At 40.3% G+C, this 24,413-nt stretch overlaps 2 protein-coding genes across 4 annotated transcripts in view; both read right to left on the bottom strand.

Moving 5' to 3' along the window:
* LOC121723244 (B-cadherin-like) overlaps positions 1-658 on the bottom strand; it is a 58,455-nt gene extending 57,797 nt beyond the window's left edge. The window contains exon 1 of the mRNA XM_042108764.1: positions 614-658. Coding sequence (XP_041964698.1) covers positions 614-630 — 17 coding nt within the window. The 5' untranslated portion in view covers positions 631-658. The remainder of the gene's footprint in view (positions 1-613) is intronic.
* Positions 659-1,531: 873 nt separating this feature from the next.
* Positions 1,532-24,413, bottom strand: part of LOC121723227 (NACHT, LRR and PYD domains-containing protein 12-like) — a 46,199-nt gene continuing 23,317 nt past the window's right edge. For all 3 annotated transcript variants that reach the window (XM_042108717.1, XM_042108719.1, XM_042108718.1), the window contains 9 exons: positions 22,488-24,153; positions 17,646-17,822; positions 16,903-17,076; positions 15,087-15,245; positions 11,982-12,152; positions 11,517-11,699; positions 10,504-10,686; positions 2,926-3,101; positions 1,532-2,617 (listed from right to left, as the gene is read on the bottom strand). In XM_042108717.1, the coding sequence (XP_041964651.1) occupies positions 2,061-2,617; positions 2,926-3,101; positions 10,504-10,686; positions 11,517-11,699; positions 11,982-12,152; positions 15,087-15,245; positions 16,903-17,076; positions 17,646-17,822; positions 22,488-24,153 (3,446 nt within the window). In that variant the 3' untranslated portion in view covers positions 1,532-2,060. The remainder of the gene's footprint in view (positions 2,618-2,925; positions 3,102-10,503; positions 10,687-11,516; positions 11,700-11,981; positions 12,153-15,086; positions 15,246-16,902; positions 17,077-17,645; positions 17,823-22,487; positions 24,154-24,413) is intronic.

Below are 24,413 nucleotides of genomic sequence, written 5' to 3'. Positions count from 1 at the left end.
TTTTCTTAAATAGTTAAATATATAGATATATAGACTTTACTTTATTTCTGCATTGTTGCACTGTTGACTTACTCATTTGCATTATCACCATGACCACTATCACCATTGCACTACCACCATGACACTCATTCACACAGAGCACCTTAGAGCACCTTACCATACCTTACTATGCACAGAGAATCACAGGCTCAGTCCCTGCCTCAGTCATTGCAAGCGCCTCTGATTTATTAATCACCACTATGTGGATACTGTTTTTAGAAATGATTTAGATTTAGATTAAGTGTTAGTTAGTATAATTTGTATTTTTGTAATTTGTATTTTAGTATATTTTTATATATTGTATTAAGTGTTAGTATAATTTGTATTTTAGTATATTTAGCATATTCTTTATCTTCTACTGTCCTTACTGCTTAGTTGTGTTTTTATATTATATACTTTAATTACTCTTTCTGCTGTTAAAGAATGTGTTTGTGTTGTGTGTATGCTGCTGAGACCTTGAATTTCCCCTGGGGATCAATAAAGTATCTATCTATCTCTGTCTATCTAAACAGTGTGATAGTCAGAGGTGACAAACTACTCAACCAAATCCGGCTTTACCTGAAGAGGATGGAAAATAAAAAATGTGAACATAAATGTCTTCCAACTCTTGCTTTCTTCTCTCTATCTACCTTTATTTGTCCATGTTTCTCTTACTTTCTTTTTTTTCTCTTTGTCTTTGCCCCCCTCTCTATCTACCTCTCTCTCTCTTTCTTTATTTCTCCATCTAACATGTCATCATAGTGTTCTGTTTCTCTCTGGTCTCTGATTATTTCCCTCCACTGTCCCCCTCTGGCTTTATCTCTCTTTGCTGTGCTGTAGAGAAGCCCAATCGCTAGGCACCCTGTCTCTGTTCTGGAGTGTGTGTATGTGTGTGCGTGTGTGTGTGTGTGTGTGTGCGCGTGTGTGTGTGTGCGCGTGTGTGTGTGTGTTCATGTGTGTGTGTGAGAGAGACTCTGGAAAACTCGGACGGGAATATTAGTGAGAATAAGCTCCTCAAACACAGTCCAAGGCACACGTGACCTTACAAACTGAGGTGTTTACTGTGGGTCCACAGCTGCACTTGTCTGATACACACAACATCACAGATAATAGGAAACACACACACACACACACACACACACACACAGTGCCAATCTAGTAAGAAACAGATCAATAGACAGCAGTAAACATTGCTTTGCTTAACCTATATGAACCCTGTTGTGAAACTGAAATAATGTGGTGTATGCATCCTCTCCTGTCCTTTGCCTGTTTGCAAAACAAAGACTTTCAGAGATAAGTCCATACCCCAAAACATAACTTACATGACTAACTCCCCCATACAAACTATCAACACACTGTGCGCACTCTAGCACACACAGAGAGAGAGAGAGAGAGAGAAATAGAGAGAGTCCTCTGGGAGTGTGTGTCCCTCTGCTCCTCATCACTGTTCTCACATTTGGTTCTCACCTTCATAATTTCATTTGAGCATCGACAAGTCATGGAGGCAACTCAATCTGTTTGTTAGAGTACATTTATTTCAAAAGATCATTCAGTACAAATAAAATCAGCAAATACAATTTACTCTGAGATATTGGATAACCTTTTTCAACCTAAAGCAAAATGTAAATGCATCTTATATAGCATTAGTATGGTTACCTTATGTAGCAATAATTATTATGAATTGTGTGGTCTAAAACTAGCTAGATTTCTCACAATTGTCTTGTGAACACCATCATCAGAAAAGGAGGCACTGAGAAAAGCAAACTGATACATTTGGTGAAATATTTTGCAATTGTGCAATATTGGATCAACAAGATCATTGCCAGATTACATCCAAGAGGACATCAGCCCATCACAAAAATTAAACAATGAAACATAAACAAATTAACAAGCATCACAAGAATTTTTATTCCTATAACTTAGAAATGCAAATAATTTTTAGATCAATTACAGTTTTGCTTCGTTTGCTTAAGCACTGTTTTGAAATATTTTGTGTGTGTGTGTGTGAGAGAGAGAGAGTGCTTGTGTGTGTGTAGTATGTTTTACGCGGCCTTTTTCTGTGATGTCTGTGGGCAGATAAACACAGAGGAGTCACGGCAGACTCTGAAGCCAGCGTAAAGAGGCAGGGAGAAGTTGTGCTTGAAGGTGTGGAGGTGGAAGAATGTGCGCTGGTTGGAGACCGTCTTGATTTTGAAGAAGGCCAGGGTGCCGTCCAGCCAGTCCTGATACACCCCCACACGGTGACACCCAGAGGGCGGCAGTGGCACGTCCGTCTTTTTGTTATCATGCCAGACTGTGTAGTTAGAATCACTGCAGTCCAGACTCCAAGAGCGACTGTTGCGGCCAAGGGTGCAGTCGGGGCCCTCACCCTTTCTGGCCATCCCAGCATAGGCCACACCAATGGAGACCAGTCCGCTCCACTTGACCTCCCAGTAACAGCGGCCGGTCAGCGGCTCTTTGCACAGCACCTGCGTCCTGCAGTCGAACCTGTCGGAGAGCTGAGGGACTGGGATCTCCCACTCCCCCCACCTGATCTTCTTCTTCTTCAGGAAGAGCCGCTGGTGGGCGGTGTCTTCGTCTGGGGTAAGTGTACACTCATCTGCGCACACAAGGAAAGGTGAGGCTGTTAGAATCACTTTATAGATCATCTAGCTTTGAAATCTATCCTTCATTAATTAATCAATTCATTAATTTATTCATTTATTAGGCTATTAGCCTTTTTTTTTACTAACGGTATAATTGATGCTCTTACAATGTACTGTATGTGTACCGTGTCCTGCTAGTGGTTACTGTTATAATGTAAGTCATTTTGAATAAAAGTGTCTGCTAAGTATCCATAACCATAACCATGTAGAGACATGTTGATAAAGTTTTTTTTCTCTGTAAACAATGACATTTTAGACGTACATCTGTCTTCTCCTTTTCTCAAACGAAACTCTCCACCCTCTAGTGCACTGTTGGAGTTATTCAGTTCTCCAGGGTGGTTGAATCTCAGGTCAAGATGTTTCATGTGGGATGGGTTTCCTCTCAGGGCGTTAGCCAGACCTGTACAACCATCTTCTGTAATGCTGCAGAGCGACAGACTGCAAACAAATGGAGAGCTTGAATCAACCATTAAAACCATTTTTTAGCCCCTACTGTATGTTTTCATAATGTTATGTTATGTTATGTTAAAATTATGAAGCAAACTGTAAAAGCTCTCTTAGGGCTTTGTGGGTGGATCTTGGGTGCTGATGCTATTTTACCGGCGGGATAATTGACTGTTGCGCCCGACGCAAATCTAAAATGGGCTGGTCTGAAGTAGCTACATTAATCATGGGTGCGGTTTGGGCGTAACGTGCAATAAACCAATCAGAGCGTCATCTCACATTCCCTTTAACAACAGGCACGCTTGTTCCATAGCTGATTGCTATTATGGTGGCGTATTTGCCAGGCGCAGCCAGGAGCGTTCACAGGCTATAATCACTGTTCAGTTGGGAACAGTTAGCTATTGATTTTTCCTCTTGACAAAATGTAATGCAGAATTGTCAAAAAGACATACTTTCCGATGTTTTGGGATCACTGAATCACGAGGTTATGAATGCATGGTGATATTTTTGCAATGTACAATGTAATCTAACATACTCTCCCGTGCTGCCGCTGGGGCATTTGGGTTAAATGGCATCGGCATGCAATTCAACATCACGTCTCATTAAGTCCTCTAATATTTCCTAATTTATGTCATCAACACATCCGTGATTCGTGAAAATGTGTACACTAGATTTATGCCTATTTTTTCACATCTTAATGGACACCACACTGATTTCCCTCGAGTGGTAATACTTTCTTTGAAATTATGTATGGTTTACAGAAATGGGAACTACGATGTATAGATGAGAGGAGCGAAGTGTGCGTTGCGCAGCACAGGCGGCCAAGCAAGGGCTCCTTGCCCTCAGGCAACTCTGCACAGTATCCCATTAACTGCATGACAATAGGCTATTTACAATATTTTCTGTTAAGTAGAGTTTGTAAACACGTTATCATCAACTTAATGCACGCACAACATTTGTTTGAGCAGGAGAGAGAATAACAATGAATAGATGCAACAACTACAGAAATTGTAGCTGGTTAACAGCACATAAAAGCTGATTTAAGCTAATTCACTAACTCAAGACTTCAAGGCCATCATGGATATAAAACGTTTTTTTGAAAATAACGAAAGGATGGAGGGAACATAACAAAGCTTGGAGTTATTTCAGATAGGCTACAACAAGGTAGGCAAAATTATGGTGCTTAAAACCTTATCGCAGCTGGAATAATGCTTAGGCTGATGTTAAAGCGCACGCGATGTTTAAAGCCATACACAACGGTAAATTGAAACAAAACTAAAGGTAACTTTAGCCTTTATAGGCCTGTATAAAGTTGTCCAAATTAATAGGTCATAATTAGGCGTTGTTGTAAAGATATTGCATGTAGATCTTGTACTATATAGGCTACTAAATTTTTAGGTCACCAATGCACGAACAAAACCGGGAAATGGACAAATATTATCAAGGCTTTGAATGTTTCCGTCTGTGCACGGGGGTGTCTGTAGATTGGTGTGCAGTGCATTCATTCATGCAGGCCTGTGGTCTGCTTTGCGCCACAGTCTTTAGAGCAGGGAGTTCCTGGTCTGTGGCGGAACGTTTGCGCCGGAACACGCCTCGTCTTTTCGCTGAACCGCCCCCGTGGGCGCAATCGAATTCCCTAATTTACAGGCATGTACCTGTGGAGGGAAAATTCCAATATGTGCTGACTGCAAAATAGGAAAGACAAAGCGTGAGTATACAAAGTCAATTGCGCTGGGACACAAGATAGAGCCCATAGTATCTAGTGATAATTAGTGTCGCCTAGTGTCATCATCATTGTGTTATAATGTATTGGTTAATATTACAGTCAGGGCTGTAGTACTCGAGTCCGGTCTTGGACTCGAGTCCGGACTCGAGACCGTTTTTCTATGGTCTCGGACTTGTCTCGGACTCGCTAGTATTTGGACTTGGTCTTGTCTCGGTCTCGGCCACTGGTCTTGCCAAATATGGCTTTTGGTCTCGACCGAGTCCAGGTGTCTTTAGGGCCATCAAAATTAACGTGTTAATCGCCGCGATTCATTTTGAAATACATAATGCGTTACAAAATATTAACTCAATAGTGTTTACCTTTGTGGGGGGCTGATGTCACGTAACGGAAGCCGCAAAACCTAAAACCGCAAGCCTGAGAGTTTATTTTACTGTCTGTGGAGTTAGCTAAAGATAAAGAGGAACCAACATTTAGCCAAATAGTAGCTTTACTGCAAACTGCTTTTCACTCTTCTTAGATAACGTTTACAATGTCAAAATGCACCAACTGCAACAGTTACATAAAGATGATACTTTTCGGCTCCTCTCCATTAAGATCCAACTTGAACGTATGCTACTCCATTTAATTAAGAGCGCGTCTGAACGCACACGAGGAGAGAAAACGATTGGCAGGCTCCAGCTGGCTTGTCGTTGTTGATGATAATTGATATCTCCTTTTTAATATAAGAAACTTATAAAAGGAAGGCAACAAAGACGAGGTTAGAGGAGATTACGGATTTATCCGATTTCCACTACTGACCAGTTATAAACATGTATGTAGGCTGCACTCACTGTGATTTGAAAAATGGACAAAAATATGAAGAGTTGTCTTTGCCTTTGTGTAATGGAACTGGTGAGTCTTGAAGTCTTCAATAATTTGTTTACATGAAGCACATATTATGCCGATTGAAACACATTCCATTCAGATAGCTAGGTGACTGGCTCAGGCTCATCATTCACTTTTAATTGCAAACAGAAAATGTCTAGCTAGCATCATGTCATTACATGCTTCTATTTCCAAAGGAATGAAAACTGTTTATACCAACTTAATATCATGCTTATCATTGTTAATATTGTACAATACATGTGGTACAAACAATATTAGAGCTTGTGGACTAGCTATAGGCTATATTTCAATGGAGCTGGTAAAAAAAAGATCATTATGAGAACGTGGCCACAATGGGCTTAAAGTAACAGTGCACCATTTACAAATGAGTTAAACAGCATCATATGTGTAGTATTTCTTAAGAAATTAATACTTTAAAACACAATTACTGTGTCAGTATTATCATTTAAATAATATAAAAGTGTTTTACTTTTACCTTTGTGGTTACTCATTAATTTTGTGATTTATGTTGAAGCTTTAGTCTTTAGGAACTTTTTAATTGCGGTTAATCGAGATTAATTCATTTCAAAATATATATTTTGAATCGTTTGACAGCCCTATAATAATATTGGAGAAGGGGAATAGCTACACTTACAAATCCTGGGTGTGTTCACACTGTTTTTGCTTTTAGATAATAATAATAATAATAACCCAAAATGATTGTCTTGATACTGTCATGCACAAGACTTTTTTTCCTATCCTGGACTCGGTCTTGACTCGGACTCGAACCTTTTTGGACTCGGTCTTGTCTTGGACTCGAACCTCTTTGGACTCGGTCTTGACTTGGTCTTGACTAGTCCTGGTCTTGGACTTGTCTTGGACTCGACAAAGGTGGTCTTGACTACAGCCCTGATTACAGTTATCAGTTATCATGTACAGTGGGCAGTGCTTCGACTTGGCCAGCTTCCCTCGCGGTCCGCGCGCGGGATCACGCGGTATCACGCGACTTTAATTTGTATTTTTCCAGTGACGCTGCAACGACGCTGCAACGGCAGAGGTCTCAAGTGAACAGGGTGTCTCGTAAAAAGAAATGGAGCTGGAAAACCCTACACAGACTTCACTACAGTCTGTGTAGGCTGGGGGGCAGGGGGGGCCATCAGACATTTGTTCCCAAGGGTCTATGAATTGTTAATCCGGCCCTGCCCCCAACGAACGCAACTTTCCACCTCTGAGACAGCTTAAAAGAAGTCGAGGACTCCTAACTCACTAAAATCTGTTCAGGAGTCATTTTTCCTTACTAAGAGTAGGTCTGAAAGGCTTTGTGAATAACTTAATAAGAGAAACTCCTAGCTAAAATCTTTTATTGCTATTTAGGTAGTGATGTAGTACTCGAGTCCGGTCTCGGACTCGAGTCCGGTCTCGAGACCAATTTCTGCTTTCTCGGTCTCGTCTCGGACTCGTTCCTTCAAAGACTCGGTCTTGACTCGGTCTCGGACCACAGTGGGAGGAGAAGGACTCGTAATTTCAGACCGAGTCCTCGAGACCAACGCATTTTTTATGTTCATATAAAAAAACAGACAACACATAACAACAATAATAATAAAATGCAATGTTGACCGGCATTATTTGAAAATGACATCCCATGGTGCAATGCAAAGATACTGCCGTCAGAGCCGTTTATTTATCTCTATGGCTCTGCTGCCGGTGAGTGTCTGTAGGTCAGCATAGTCCATATTAAGACGTTAAGACTGCTCCTCTAAACAATTCCCAATCTAGCTTAGTCTGTAGGCCTAACTGTTGATTATTAACTGGGGTGATATTAAATTATGAATATTAAAACTGCAATTTTTTTATGGTCTTGGTCTTGACTCGGTCTCGACTCCTAAAGGACTCGGTCTCGACTCGGACTTGCTTCCTCAAAGACTCGGTCTTGACTCGGACTCGACTGTATTTGAAAACCAACAGACTCGGTCTCGACTCGGTCTCGACCCTTCAAAGACTCGGTCTTGACTCGGACTCGGCATAGGCGGTCTCGTCCCCATCACTATATTTAGGAGTAGCCTACTCCTAGTGGTAAGATAAAAGGCTTTGTGAATATGGCCCCTGGTGTCTAACCCAATGCATAGCCCATTTACACAAAATAATGGTCGAATATTAGGCTACTGATGATCATTGTTATTTAAGAACATGCAGTGCGCATAGGGCACCAAAAACATCTTGCTCGTAAAAAATCATCATACCGCACATTGTGGCAGATCTGTTATTTAACCTACTTAATGTAGGCTGCACAAACCACAGGCCTTTTCGAGGCTGCATTCGAGGCTGCATTCGAGGCAGGCCTTCTGTTGAAGAATTTTATATAAATTCTGCGCTAACAGTAATCCTCCTACCCCCGCTACCACAGCTGTGGATAGTGTGGCATGCTCACGCTGTATGTCTCCTTCTTGCAAACTAGGCCTATAGCCCAACCATTTACGTCTTCAAAAAATAACAACTTGCCACATATGCCTTCATATATTTGGGCTTCATTCAGCATTTTGTTCTTCCACTGGAAATGACTCTTCTACATTTGCTGCCTGCTGCATCCTTTCTGTTTGTATTGTTTAGAAAATGTTTGACGTCTTGAGTTAATGCATTAAACATTGTTTGCTGGTAACCAGCCACAAATAGCCTACAGATTCTTGTGTGCGTACATTCTCTATTCTCTCCAAAATGTGCCCGTTTTATAGGCTGGCCAAGTGCGTAATTCTGCGGCATAAAGCAGATGTATTTGTTTATTGTACAGAAAAATAAAAATAACCTGTCAAGCAGTCAATTGACTACATTGCAGTTAATAAGTAGGGCAAATTAATATACGAAACCAAAACGTGGGTCATAGTTGTCTAAGCCTCTGCTGTGAGGCCAAACCCATGAACAAATACGCATTGATATCTGCAATAGAGTTTTTTTTGGCGAAACAAACTCACAGCAGAACGTTGCAATAAATACATAGACCATCTGGACAAAGTCATCAACAGAGTCATAGCACTGAAGGGAGAGGCAACTGGCATGTGATCTCCCCACGGGCCAATGGATGTACAAGTTTTCTCCTGTGCCTACGATATGTAATCCAGTGTTTTATCAAGTTGCAAAATGCTATTCGTTGAATTTTTATGATAGTATGAAGTAATAATACTTGACCAATGGTTATTGCATCTGTCTATTGAAAGTGAGAATGTGGCATGTGATCTACTGTGTAGGCTTCATAAAATAAAATGAACAGATTGCTAATGGCCTTCAAGCTAATCTGGGGTGCGTTTCCCATACAACTACGGAGGTTAGCTTTTTACTAACAGGATGCATCGTTCAACTAACCAACATGTAAGTTACGACTGTTTCCCAAAACTGTCGTAGGCCTACTTACATAGTACTTTGTAAGTTTGGACCATGATAGTTTCCAAACTTCAGTAGTCTGGACTAAGGTGGTTAATGACGTTTAGTAGCACGTGAACGGGCACCTGCACATACTTCTGTGGCGCATTGCGTTAAGGCCGGCAGATGACAGCCGCTGTTGCACAGCAGTTATCAGTCCCCTGTCCAAGAGTTCGAATCTGGGTTTTGACAACAATATTTACATCGTTGTTTACCTAAGTTTATCTTTTGTGCAGATCATATTATCAAAATCAGAATCAGCCTTCTTGGCCTGGTTTGCGTAAACTAACAAGAACCCCCCCCCCCCCCCCCCCCCTCCATGAAAATCAAAGGCTACATATTCTCAACTGACTCGTCAAAAAGTGCGCACCACCGTATTATCTGCAGGTGTGTGATTTTTACTTACGTGCACATGGCTGCAAATTGACTTTTAATTTATGTATTTTCTGCCTTGGGCATTTTAAAATATGGATGTATGGTGGTTAGAAGTGTAAATATCAATTAGAAACCTAAATATATTTATAATTATTAATTTGCAAACAAATAACTGGCGTTAGTGACGTCTTTGACATGAAGATCCCTGGAACTACGCTTCTACTAGCATTCTACCACAGGTCGAAAGGTGTAGTTGTAACTACACAACTTTACGATAGTGGTTGTGAACGTTCGTTGCTACTATGGTTTTGGGAAACACTAACGTAGTGTAATGATGCATTGGACTAAGTTCCAAATATGAATTTAATTCTGCGGCATAAAGCAGATGTATTTGTTTATTGTACAGAAAAATAAAAATTATATGTCAAGCAGTCAATTGACTACATTGCAGTCAAGAAGTAGGGCAAATTAATTTACGAAACCAAAACGTGGGTCATAGTTGTCTAAGCCTCTATAAAAACGTCGCAGAAGCCTACCCAAGGCTACAGATTAATTCTGAACAGTTATTTCTCTACTGGCTCAATTATCACACCACTGTTTTGATTTGCGTAGTTGCGTTACCCCCAACACTGACAATAATGTAGACAGCAAATTTCGATTTCGATTTTCGTTACCACCGTGTAGTCAAGCCTTACGCCATACTCAAGTAGCCTAAATCGAGGTAAATCGAGCTTTTTCAGAAGGGGCGGCAGGCAGAGCGATGTACAGTGGCAGAGCGACGCACAGTGGCTGAAAGTGGTACTAAAGCTTCACACAGCTTCACGCCTCGTAATGCGCAACTGAAGTGGCCATTTGAAAGCGATGCCCACTGTACTGTAATATTAACCAAATTGGCCACATTATAACACCTAAGGAAATGTTATGCCAGCTACCATGCCAGACTTTAAGTGATGTCTAACCTTACAAACCTGTTGTGATAAGAGTGTTCATATTGGGCGTTTACAGTTACTAGTCATTTACCAGAGTTTCTCCCACTTGCAGTTGGTGTTCTTTAACACACTGCTGAGTGCAATCGCTCCAGTGGACCCTAGGCTGTTGTCACTCAGATCGATCTCTCTCAAGCAGGAGGTCGCCAGGTTTTCTACCTTCAGCTCAGAGGAGATGAGCTCACAGGTCTTCTCCGTCAGTGCGCAACATGCAAGACTGCAGAGACAGGCAATGGAGAAAGAATGAGACAGCATTGGGCTAAATTGACAAAGAAATATACAAAGGTGATGCTAGACGCTTCGTACTACATATGCAGATGCCATACACGCACGATTTTATTCACACTGCTAGGCAGCCTGGATTCCATGGACCAAATTTTCACCTCAACAAAGGAACCAATTACAGAACGGAGGGGGGGGCGGCAAGACGATGACAACACACCGAAGCGTTTATGAGCTATGTACAGTACAGAAGCATTTGATAGACATTCGTAGCGCCCAATAAATGGCTCTGGGCATTTGTAAACCACATCTCGAATGCGAGAAAATAAATGTGTAGGACACAGACCCCATCTCAATGAGATGAGGTCTGGCGTTAGCCAGGCTAATCCTTTAATGCAATATCTATACATTTCCCATTATCAGCAACCATTCATCCAATGTTTCAAAGGCACATTCTGTTTACTACTTCTGATATCATTTTAAAAGGCTAACTGAGAAAACATTGGAGAACCCTTTTGCATTATGTAAGCACATAATGTAATCTGAAAACTGCTGCCCTGAAAAAAAAAACAATGTGACTGATCTCAGCTTGTATTCTGTCTATGATGGAGTGGAATGGAAATGTCTAAGTGACCCCAAACTTTTGACCAGAAGTGTGTATATAATATATGTAGATGATGTTGAGCTCTGTTCATATCATGTAGTCATCTACTTGGATATTGTGATTAGGTGATGAACACATATCTGTCATAAAATGAAATGTGCATTTGAGTAGGGAGAGGTGTGGCTGAGAAACCATGGCCTTCACCAGTTGCTCCTCCTAACCTCAGTCTCTCAGTCTTGCTGGATGCGTCCACTACAGCCACAATGACAGCCTTTGCTCCAGAGTCCAGTAGATAATTGTAACTCAGGTCCAGCTCTCTCAGGTGACACTTCTCAGACTTAATGGCCGCGGACACAACTTTAGAGCAGCTCTCATTTTTCAGCGTGATCCCACATTTCTTCAATCTGCATGGAATTTGAAATTGCGGTTACAGAACATTTTGTGTGGTAAATTAAACTATTATCTCAATATGTGAAGCTAAGAAAGATACAGTATGCATATTATTCAGGCACGACAATGATGCATGGATACAAGCCGCATATATCTTCTCAAAAACATCTTAAAGCTTTGCACTTGTGCAAAGTACAGTACGTCCCTCTCAAGTGATGTAATGTTTAGACCTACATAATATCCCAAGACTTCCTGACTTAGATGATTATACTTCCATCAGATGTTCACTGACTTACATTAACTTCTCCAGTGTGCAGTCTGCACTTGCCAAGCCTCTAGAGAGGAGCTGCTCCACTCCGGAGTCCTTCAGGTTGTTGTTGGTCAAATCCAACTCTTTCAGGGTTTGAGACTGCAGCAGCTCACCAATATACTGGCCACTCCCTTCTGTAAGGTTGCAGGAGGCCAGTCTGCAGTAAGATCAGTATTACAGACTGTTAATCTACTACTGCATATAATAACAATAATAATCAGTATTTCTGATTTTTGAAAATAAAAAAAATGTGTTCTTCAAAGGAACCCATGGGGAGGACACTCAAGAAATGTTGTGACCTTTGACCACTAGGAGGTGCTGCAATTAGCAAAAATACATTTTGGGCTCTAGCTGTTGATTTGTTTGGAATTAAAACTTGCTAGTGGTGTCTGGTAATACTCTGGGAGATCCTTAGACCGATACAGGCCAACTTGTGACGATAACATAATTGATTTGGCCGCCATATTGGATTTAATCAAAAACACTAAAAAGTTTTCACATCTGATCTCATCTGATCTTCACCAAACTTGACACACATGCTCTTCAGACCAAGTCTCACAAAAGAGGTGCTTTTTGTAGTCATATCTAAAACTGTTCGTCCGTAACAGCCAATCGAAATCGGTGGCGAAGCCGCCAGACAGGAAGTGAGCTCATATCTCAGCAACCCTTTCATGTTGTCAAAACCAAACTTAGTACATGGACTCAAGCCCCCCATCAGGAGGACGCTCAAAACATTTGGTGACCTTTGACCTGAAAGAATTGTGAATAAGCTTTATAGTCTACTGTATTTCTCCTGTCCTTGTCCTATGCAAGCATCCTTTGTTTATCCTTGAATTCAATGAAAGCTTGTGTGAAATGTTAATGTTTGTAGAACAGCATGTGTCCAGGCCTCTGAAGGACTTCCCAGGAAAGGGGGTAGTTTTAATTAAAAGACAATAGAAGCTGGCCAGACTTGATGTCACCCAAAAGGCCACATCCCCCACACACACCACACCTTTACCTTGCATATTCATACTAGTAGGTCACTCCTTCTCTTTGTGTGTAACTTAAATTTGGTAGATTGTTTCTGTATCAGAGAATACTGGTGAAATCCATGATGGGGTGACACAAACATGTACTTTTCTCCCTTGAGGGGCACTGGCCCCTCATTAAAAAGAATAAATGCCTGGATCCTGATCTTTCATAGTCCTGATTGAGTCTTAAGAGAAATATGGTAGTAAAAAAATACTATCAGTTATGGAGGTTCCAACCGTGAGATTAAAACTTTGGATTTAAATTGGATTCAAATTTTGCTGAGAGATATTCAACAGTGTGTTTGACGGCACACTCTTAAGGTAAGGTAATTGATATTTTCTGGTGAGATATTGGGGAAGTGAGTCCTAAATAGTCCTTGTCAGACTGTTGGGCGTTAGTAACAAGCTTGTTTTGTTCCTGTAAATGGCCCGTAAGTATCACTGAGAATACTTTTGTCTCTATGAGACTGGCGTTAGAACAATAGTTCTGTAAATAGCCATATATGTTTCAGACAAAAACATATTCGGTCCTATGGACACAATCTGGAGCTTATCGGATTAAGCTTTTCAGGGTAGCCGGGGTTCTTGGCCATTCCCCACTTTACGGCTACATTTGGGGGGACTGCTTGCCTAAGAATCTCTCACCTGAAAATGAAATTGCATAAGAGTGTTGCTGGTCATAACAGATGTATGAAACCATCTTTAGATTGCGTAACTAAGATCACAGTTTAAAGTAGCCTATAAAGATGTTGAACTGAAAGCGTAATATTAATAGTTGGGCGTCGAATGACGTTTTCCACCGTTTAAAGTAAAGACATTGGAGTTGGTATGATACTGTGTTCTTTAAATTGATAAAAGTACAACTAGTTTGAAATTGGATTGATATGCAACTTTTAAACTTACTTTTAAGTAATATTTGCCCCATCTGCAAAGAACTGAAATATGGTAGTAAAAATATACTATCAGACCTCTGGGTGGCACTGAATTTAGCAAAAAGGCATTTTGGCCTCTAGCTGTTGATGTGTTTGGAATTAAAACTTACTAGGGATGTCCACATATTTTGGGAGATCCAGACGCCATAGAAATTAAAACAGCCCCACATCATGGTTTTATTTTTATGCTCATTGAGCTCAATGCATATCAAACCAGCTAATAGGCTAACTGATATAAAACCATGCCAATCTCTAGGTATGGTGAAGGGTATGTGATGATGTGGGGCTATTTTAATTCCAAAGGCCAAGGGAACTTTATCAGGGTGCAGAGTATCCTGGATCCATGAAGTAACGGGCTTTTAAAAATAAAACTCTGCCTGCCTCTATGGGAATTTAATATAGGGGTGCCAATACTTATGACCCCTGTATTTTAAGGAAGAACATTTATTTATTTATGATACATTATTCATTCACAAAGAAAATCGGTAACTCGGTAAAAATCAATAACTGTCAAATGTGATGTTATGAAATCCCTACTCTCTCGTTTTGAATTAATGGAACATTGCAACTGGATTGATTACTAGTGCTCAGGTATATCTGTATAGCTGTATTTGGCCATACTATAAGAGTAGACCACTATAAGGCGGGGATCACATTAGCCAGCGGCAAGCGTCAGCAGCAAACGTAATGCAATGCTCAGACCATAATACGTTTTGTCTCCTTCCTAAGCAACACAAACGGTTTGTCAATTGAATACGCTTGCGTGGCGGTTTGAAAGTTGAACCAAGTTCAGCCAGCGTTGCCATCGTTCTGCTGCCAGACCATAGAGAACAATAGGAAACCTGCGGCTTGCCACTGGCTAATGTGATCCCCCCCTAAAGACTGCACTATAAGACTTTACTATAAGAAAATTATAGAGGGGAAAGATACAGTATTATAGAGGTATTACAGAACATCATAGAAGTTATATACCATAGACCTACTATAGAGATTGTATTGTATTACTATACTTCAATGGTAGATAGATATAGTAGATAGATAGATAGATAGATAGATAGACTGATAGATAGATAGATGGTGTCTTCAATTAGAAAAGGCCTTGATAACATCTCAAGATTTTACTCAGACAAAAACCACTGATCTCACCTCAGGGTCTCTAGATTTGTTATACCAGCAAAACATTGAACACCTGAGTCCTGAAGGTCATTGAAACTCAAGTCCAGATGTTTCAGACTTGAATCAGCTGACTGCAGCCTTGAGCTGAGCTCCTTACAGGCTTTTGATGTGAGCTGACAGCAGGCAAGTCTGAAAACAAAGAACACAGCTGTATATGTCTACATGAAGATACATTGGGTGTGTTCGAAACGGGTAAAGTTGCTGCCTTTTAAGATATCTAACTGGGGAGCAAGGCAGCAAGTGCGGTTCGAAACCGAAAAAAACAAATTCTGCTGCCTTTTAAGATATCTTAGAATTCCCAAATAACGGTCATTTTTGGAGGCAGCATCGATGCACACTTCATGCTCCCTCCTACCCATAATCCCTATGGGCAACGTCTGAAACAGCTGTGAAAGGTAAACAAACATGGCGGATGACATCGGTAATGGCTGCTGAATCTGTTTAAAATGTCATTTGTGTGACCTTATTTTGCTTAGATTTTTAGATTAGAGATGATAAATAAACAATTTACTATCTGATTATGCCATTGTTGTAACCATTAATAGCGTCTGGTCTGATATATCTGCCGGCCGTAAAACTAATTTATACCGTTAGCCTGCTAGCTTACGTAAGCTAATTTAGTTTAACGTCAGGCCTTTGCTAACGTCATACCGTAGTGTTAAAGATTCTAGAGTGCTACGCTCGTTTTTAAAAGATGCATTTAATCCAAAGTCATGTCTAGTGAGACAGCTCTCTATGAAGGGAGGGAGGCAGTAGGCAGCTGTCTCCCATTTCGAACACACCCATTATGTTATGAACCTGGTGCTATAATGACTCTTAAGACCTCTCTGGAGTATCAACTTCAGCTTCAGTGTTCAACCGTAATTTAAAGATATAGGGCTCTCAATCTTAGCGATTTAAAATGCATGGTCACTGGTGAATAGTTTAAATACATTTAGGGGTTTGTCCAGTCCACATTTGGGGTGGTTTTGTTATCAAACGTCAGGTGCCTGGTGCAAAAAGGCGGCTCTTATATCTTATGTGGGTGTGTTTTGGGCATAACATCCTTTAAACCAATGAGAATGACATCTGTCATTCCCTTTAACAGCAAACAGCACAACTTCAAACAGCACATCGGTATTTTCATAGTCAGCGGTGCATTTGAAGGAATGTTTGCACACGAGACCGTATGGAACAGGTATTCAACTAAACCATGCTTTACTAAAACCTAGCAGACTATAGGCTACACACATCTGCACTCGTCTATTATTTGAACTCATAGGCAAAGTGAAATTAACTTCACCGTGGTGACATAGTCAACGACAAAACAGTTATATACGGTTAATTACTTTCACTATTGACTAACAATGGGTTACAATCAAATACATAGCCTGCAAAAAGCAACACTTACCCCTATTATGTTTGAATGACTGAATAAAAAACCTAAGTACATTTATCTTGCAGAGGAGTTTCTGCTTACATCTTGTGACAGTGCGTCTTCAGCTGTGATTCATATGCGCCTTTCGCTATAGAACAGGTTTTTCTTAGTCAGTGGCGTCATGCTTTTTAGATGGTGTAAGATAGCGATTTTTAGATCATGCGCCAGACCACACCTTATATCATTAATTGCCACACCCCTGGGCGCATTGTTTAATAAAAGTGAAGTGTAAGTCAGGAAAAAGCTTTGCATCGGGATAATAATATGCTTTGCGCTGGGTTTTGCGTCACGAAAATAGGGCCCATAAAGTGCAAACTGTAAACAAGTATTCATCCATCCAGAAATGGCACTTCGCTGATGCTCTACTACCTCAGTGTCTGTAGCTTGCAGTTCACATTAGCCATGGCCAAGGAGAGGGAGATCAGTCCTTGGTCACCGAGGTCATTGTTGCTGATGTCGAGTTCTCTGACATGTGAGTCCTTTGTTTGCAGAGCTTGGCTTAGGATCTCACAAGACAAATATGTCAGTCCACAGCAGACAAAACTGTAGAGGGAGGAAGTATCACATAATCTTTACTTTTAAGGTCTTTCAAGGTACATAGATCAGCTCAACTATTGCAGCCAGCAAGGTGCTAACAACATCAAGGTTGTGGGTTTAGTATCCAATGAGCACATGTATGCATACTGGTGAAGATGTATCTGAGATCTGAGAAAACCCCATATGGTGAAATCAAAAACTGCTCCTTACTGGTCCTTTTCAACCCTCTCTGGTGATATTCCACCAGCTCAAGATTGTGATACTATCCTAGCAACATCCTGGATGCCGTCCACTAGCAACATCCTGGATACAATCCAAGCAACCATCCTAGAAACATCCTGGATCCAATCCTAGCAACATCCTGGATGATATCAGAATCTTAAATTGGGAACATTTCATCATGTGTTGGGTTTTCCCAGATCCTATCACATATAAGCATTTGTAGTTGTCTACTCCAATTCAATATGTCTTAAAAAACATGCTCATTGAGAAAATATGTGTAGAAGACTGCCAAAGTGTTTGGTACCATGGATAGATAACACAAATACAGAATTGTTTGCATTGTTGAGTCCTACCTTAAACACTCAATATTACAGCAATACCCAGCCTGCAGCATTGAGGAAATTTTCTCCACCCCAGAATCACGGATCTCATTCTCGCTCAGGTCCATCTCCGTAACATAGGAGCGAGTATTCCTAAGTGATTGGGCTAACCTGTCACAGCTAGCTACAGTCAGGTTACACCGGTTCAACCTAGATTGAAAGTGAAGGCATCAAAATGAAATGTCATTCAGGTCTGAGCACCCACAGGGTCCCACCCTCATCTCTAACTCCCACTCACTTCCTGCAAGTCTTCACTGTCCTGTCATATCAAGACAAACACATTTTTTAAAGGGATATTCTACTCTTTGGGGAATTGCGCTCATTTTCAACCTCCCCTCGAGTTAAACAATTGATTTTTACTTTTCTCCAGTTCATCCAGTCATTCTCTGAGTCTGGCGATACCACTTTTAGCTCCAGCCTAGCATAGATCATTGAATCGGATTAGACCATTAGCATCTCGCCCACTAACATCACGTTTAAAAGTGACTAAGATTTCCAGAAATTTTCTTATTTAAAACTTGTCTCTTCTCAAGTTAGAAAGTGTAACAAGACTAACGGAAAATGAAACGTGGCGATTTTCTAGGCTGATTTGACATGGAACTACTCTCATTCTGGCGGAATAATCTGCTCGAGCTCAAACTCCAGCCTACGGGGACTATGTTCAGGTGGTGTGTGATAGCATTATGTTTCTGCGCCCATGGTATGTTCGCAACATTCCTTGATTATTACGCCGGGATGAAAATATAGTTCCATGTCAAATGTCAGACTCAAAGAACGGCTGGATGAACTAGAGAAAGCTAAAAATCCATTGTTTAACTGGAGGGGAGGTGGAAAATGAGCGTAATTCCCCAAATGGTGGAATATCCCTTTAAAAGATGTTCTCTATGGGGTGCCAGTTGTAAAATTTGGTATATTGTTCTATCCAGCACAGTTTTAGCACATTTAGCTTTACAAAATGTAAAAAAGAGCGCTACAATTTTAAACTCTCTCTTTTTCACACATTTAGAGACAAATTGGTGTAAAAATGACAGTATCTTTTTCTAGGATTTTGTACTAAGGGAAAATATGAAGTGAAATGCTTGATATCAATGTTAAATATAAATGTTAACTGTAAATGTTAAATATGAATGTTATCCTAGAAAAAGATATTGTAATTTTTGCAACAATGTGTGAAAAAGAGATTTTTAATTTGTTTAAAATTGTAGCGCTCTTTTTTAAAATGCTGTAACGCTAATTGTTAATTGCAAATGGCACCCTAGTTCTCTGCCACTAGGCCTTAACACATCAGAAATAGTCTCTAAGTAATAATAATAATAATAATAATAATAAAGCTTTATTTGTATAGCACCTTTCATACACAGAATGCAGCTCAAAGTGCTTTACATTTGAAGCATGTAACACAATAATAGTCAGTCATTATCAATCACTTTTCTTTGCTGTTTATGATATACTCAGCAACATATCAAAAATATAGAAAATGACGTCATAAGACTGGCAGCCTTAACCCTCTTACCCCCCACAAGCACGCCATATGGCAACTGTGGCAAGGAAAAACTCCCATATTCCAGGAAGAAACCTTGAGCAGAACCTGACTTAATAGGGGGAGCCCATCTGCTTTTGGCTGGCTGCGCCCTCCAATAGTAGCAGATGTAGAATAATCTGAAAATGTAGTCTACAGGATAAGATGAGTTAACTAAAAGCTTTCCTGTACAGGTATGTTTTCAGATCTTTTTTAAAAATATTTACTGAACTCGCCTGCTTGATGTACAGAGGCAGGGTGTTCCATAGTTTGGGGGCATAATGGATAAACGCAGCTTCTCCACTTTGTTTGTGGAGCACTTTGGGTACGATTAAAAGATTAGAATTGGATGATCTAAGTTTCCTTTGTGGTTGATAAGATATTAAAAGCTCAGAGATATATGAAGGTGCTATGCCATTCAGAGCTTTGTAAGTAATTAACATAACCTTAAAATCAATTCTATAGGAAATAGGGAGCCAGTGCAGTTCAGCCAACACAGGGGTGATGTGTTCTCTCTTCTTAGTCTTAGTTAAAAGTCTAGCCGCAGAGTTCTGTATGAGTGCCAATTTCTTTAGATGTTTTTTGGGAAGACCAGTGAAAAGTGCATTGCAGTAGTCTAACCTGCTAGTGATAAAGGCGTGAATTAGTTTTTCTGCATCTTGTTGAGTTAAAAAGGGCCGCACTTTGGCAATGTTTCTCAAGTGGAAATAGGCTGTCTGAGTAACTTTACTGATATGGGGCTTAAAACTTAACTCTGCATCTAAGATGACACCGAGGCTTGTTACTTTTGGTTTGACCTGGTGTGCCAAGTTCCCCAGATTACTAAGAATAATATCTCGCTTTAGTTTTGGTCCAACCAGAAGTACCTCTGTTTTGTCATCATTTAGTTTCAAAAAGTTTTTGCTCATCCACTGATTAATGGAGGTTAGGCATGCAGTGAGGGAGCAAAGGCCATCTGGGTTAGTTGGCTCCACAGAAAGATACAATTGGGTATCATCTGCGTAGCTGTGGAAGTTTACATTATGTTGACTTATGACGTTTCCCAATGGAAGCATATATAGAGAAAATAGCAGGGGACCAAGGCAGCTCCCCTGGGCCACACCAAAAGGCAAGTCTTGTTTTTCAGATACATGATCTCCTAGACTGATATAAAAATCTCTGCCAGTAATGTAGGTTTGAAACCAGTTTAGAGCATTATCAGAGAGACCCACCCACTTCGCAAGGCGGTGAATTAGGATGCTATGATCAATGGTGTCAAATGCCGCACTCAAATCCAGAAGAATAAGGATTGAGACTTTGTTTGAGTCGGTAGCTAGTCTGAGATCATTGACTATTTTTACTAGAGCCGTTTCTGTGCTATGATTTGATCTAAAACCTGATTGGAATTTTTCAAGGATACTGTTTTCGTTGAGGAAGGTATTTAACTGATTACAAACAACTTTTTCAAGTACTTTGCTCAAAAACGATAGATTTGATATAGGCCTGTAGTTGCTCAGATTGGTATGGTCAAGATTTGACTTTTTAAGTAAAGGTTTCACAACAGCGGTTTTAAAAGCAGTTGGAAATATACCTGTTTCTAATGAGGTATTTATTACCTTGAGAAAAAAGGGAGCTAAGCCATCATATACTTTTTTGAGGAATGTAGTAGGGATTGGATCTAAAACACATGTTGAGGAGCCGGTTTGAGTTATAATTTTACCAAGCTCAGATTGAGTAATAGTGCTAAAGGACCTTAATTTTGGGGGGCTGTTTTTGGGTGTACTATCAAACATATTACTTGTGTTACCAATAGCCTCCCTTATAGAAATGACTTTGTTTTTGAAGAAGTCTGCAAATTCTGCGCATCTTAGAGAGGATGCCTGACTGAGTGTATCAAAAGGTGTTTGATGCAATAGCCTATCAATGGTAGAGAACAACACCCTAGAGTTTCCACTGTTTTCAGCAATTACCTTAGAGAAGTGGTTCCTCCTCTCATTCCGAATAGCTCTATTATAATTTGCAATTTTTTCTTTTAGAATGGCACGGTGAACCTGTAACTTAGTTTTTCTCCATGTTCTCTCAGCTTTCCTACATGATCTTTTTAGATCATGGATATTTTCGTTCATCCAAGGTGTCAGTTTGCTACAGGGCCTTTTTTTAGTCTTTAAGGGTGCCACTCTGTCAAGCAGAGCGCCTAATTCACGATTGAGAGCCTCTACCATTTGATCAATGGGATGATGTAAAATATCTAAATTTATGGAGTCTATAAGAGCTATGAACTGCTGTTCTGCTCTAATGTCCAAGAGTCGCGATTTGATTGCAATTTCGGGATGAATTTTTGGAGTATGTAGTACAATATTAAAAGATACACAATGATGATCAGACATATTTATATCATTTACTGATAAGTCTGTGACTTCTATCCCTCTGGAAATGACTAGATCGAGGGTGTTGCCAAGGTTGTGGGTGGGTCCTGTAACATGCTGCTTTAGCTCTAAACTGTCCAACACATTAAGGAACTTACTGGCTTTAGCATCAGTTGTCTTATTGACATGAATATTGAAGTCGCCATTTACAATTATCCGATCATAGCTAGTGATGATGAGCGACATAAGTTCAGAAAACTGGTCGAGAAAGCCAGTCCATAGTTTAGGAGGGCGGTATAAGGTTAATAGAAGTACAGCTGGGTCAGCCTTCAGAGTGAGGGCAATATACTCAAAGGAAGCGAATTCGCCAAAGTTGACTCGTGCGCAACTATATTTGTTTGAGAGAATGGAGGCAATTCCACCACCTCGTTTGCCTTGTCTAATTGAGTGGAAGAAATTATAATTTGGGGGACAAGTCTCAACAAGAACAGCTTCGCTGTCTGAAGTCAGCCAGGTTTCAACAAGAAACAGAAAATCCAATTTTTTTTCACTAATAAAATCATTGATTGCAAAGGTTTTGGTAGTAAGTGCACCTATATTTAGTAAACCCATGTTAGCTGAAAATGCCTCTGGCTTTTGAGGAATATGCTGAGGTATGGAAAGAATATTTGTTAGGTTTCTAGTTTTAAATTTGTCTTTTCTTTTTACTATACGTTGGGTAGAAATCAACGTTGGAATAGAACTATGAGCATAAGTCATGCTATTGCATGACACAGCTTGATCTATGGTAGTAGTATTGTATGTTACCCTGCAGAAAACATTCTCAGACTCATCCACATGTATAATGCCATTCGAATCAATACCTGGGGGGCGTGAATCTGTAATATTTTCTACAGAGTAGAAAGTTATGATGTGTATGAATTACAGACTGCACAGTTTGTTGCCACTTACTTTGCTCGATTTGACATTTTTGCCACTGGGATCAATGTTGTCACATCTGCATCTGATTTCATGTAGTTCTTCATTTCAAACTCCTGTTGAATTCCCTTATGTGTCTGCAACAATACGATCAGATCCTGATCCAGGTTTTCTGATATATCGTTACGGATGTACTTTTTGATTTTCTCCAGCAAAGAGTGGTCACCCAGTTCGTGGAGAAATCTTAAGCGTAATGCACTCTGATGTGGTGTACCTTCATATAAAGTCTTTGATATATAGTTGATCATTTTCTCATTGTCTTCCTTCAATGCAAGTGTTGTGCTTTGTGACTGTGACTTTGTTATCCAACCCATGAACTTGTTAACAATATCCTGATTCGACTTCTCACAGAGACTGAGGAGAAATATCACAAAAGTGTCAAGATGTCCTGTTTTGGGTCCTTTTTTCTTTAAGACCCTTTTCACTGCAGACTTCTGGACATCAAACAACGTTGGCTTTGCTATCCATTTCATACTAGTTGGTTCCTGAATTAGATTCTTCTTGTCACGTGCAAATGATAAGATGACATACATAGCTGCAAGAAACTCTTGAATGCAGGGAGGAAAAAAACGAAACCTCTTGTGGTCCGAGTGGATGATCTGACTGCTCTGTGTGTCTGACTCTGAGCATATCCCAGAGAATACAACATAGTCATCAGCCTCAATGTTACAGGCTTTCAGATTCTTTTCATCAAAGTCTTTTTCATCCTTTTTGAGTAGGTCCCATGCAAGCTTCCCCAGGTTGAGTAGTATCTTTTCTTCTACATTGGTGTCTCGTTTTTGTTTCAGCTGGTTGATGTGCTTGTACAGGAAGTTTCCTAATAGCCCAGTCCAGCTTCTGAAGGGCTTTTCTGTGTCTTGCAGCACCTTGGACAAAATCTGGCAGAAGGCTGGGATGTCGCACAAGACACTGAGGGATCTTGACTTGTGCAGGTATGAGATCACCTCTTCAGCCTTCCCATCATGTCTGATATGGATCTTTTTGAAATACTCCTCCTTTTGTTGGTCGTTAAAACCCTTCAGCTCAGTCAACATGTAGACAATGTCTGGAAGCTGACTGACTGCTGCTGGTTGTGAGGTGATCCAGAGGAGTGCACTTCCCAGAAGATATCTCTTGAGGAGGTTGACCAGCAGCACATCCACAGAGGCTTTAGTATCTACATTCTTAAAGACCTCACTTTTGAAGTCAAGAGAAGAATCATACTCATTTAATCCATCCAAAATAATGACCGTCTTGTATTGGTTTTGGGGATCCAGAAAATACTTTTTAATATCGGGGAAAAATTCTTGAAGCAAACTAAACAGACTCATGTTTTTTTGCTTATTGTTAAAGTTCCGAAATGGAATTGGAAATACAAAGTCCACATCTTGATTGGAGTTTCCTTCCACCCAATCAAGAATGAACTTCTGCACAGACACTGTCTTGCCCATTCCACTGATTCCTCTGGTCAACACAGTTCTTTCGCCATGTTTGAATATATCTGTGCATTTGATTTGTTTATTTTGATTTGATCCGCCAGATATTATGGTGATATCTCGGTCTGTGTAGATGTCATTGAATGCCATATGTCCTTGATTGGCGCCATGGACATTCTCATAGCTCTCCTTCAGAGACCTCTTAAGCACTTTTCGGAATTCCTCTGACAAATATAAATGTAAAAAAAAACAATGAACGAAGCAGAATTGCATCAATTATGAATCAATCATGGCTTCAGAGTTCAGCATATTTGTATTGATTTGGATGAGCTTGTTGAGCCCAGTACTGTATACTGGGCAGGGTTTCCGTTGTCCGGTAATTACCGGACTGTGGAAAAGATCAGGTGTTCTTTTCCTGTCTCACCTCCGTGTTCTCCGAGGTCTGCTACGCACCTCCCTGAACTATGAAACAGCGTTCATTCAT

This window comes from Alosa sapidissima, chromosome 11, assembly GCF_018492685.1.
Source record: "Alosa sapidissima isolate fAloSap1 chromosome 11, fAloSap1.pri, whole genome shotgun sequence".
NCBI classification, from domain to species: Eukaryota; Metazoa; Chordata; class Actinopteri; order Clupeiformes; family Clupeidae; genus Alosa; species Alosa sapidissima.
This window is presented reverse-complemented; position numbering and strand designations above follow the sequence as displayed.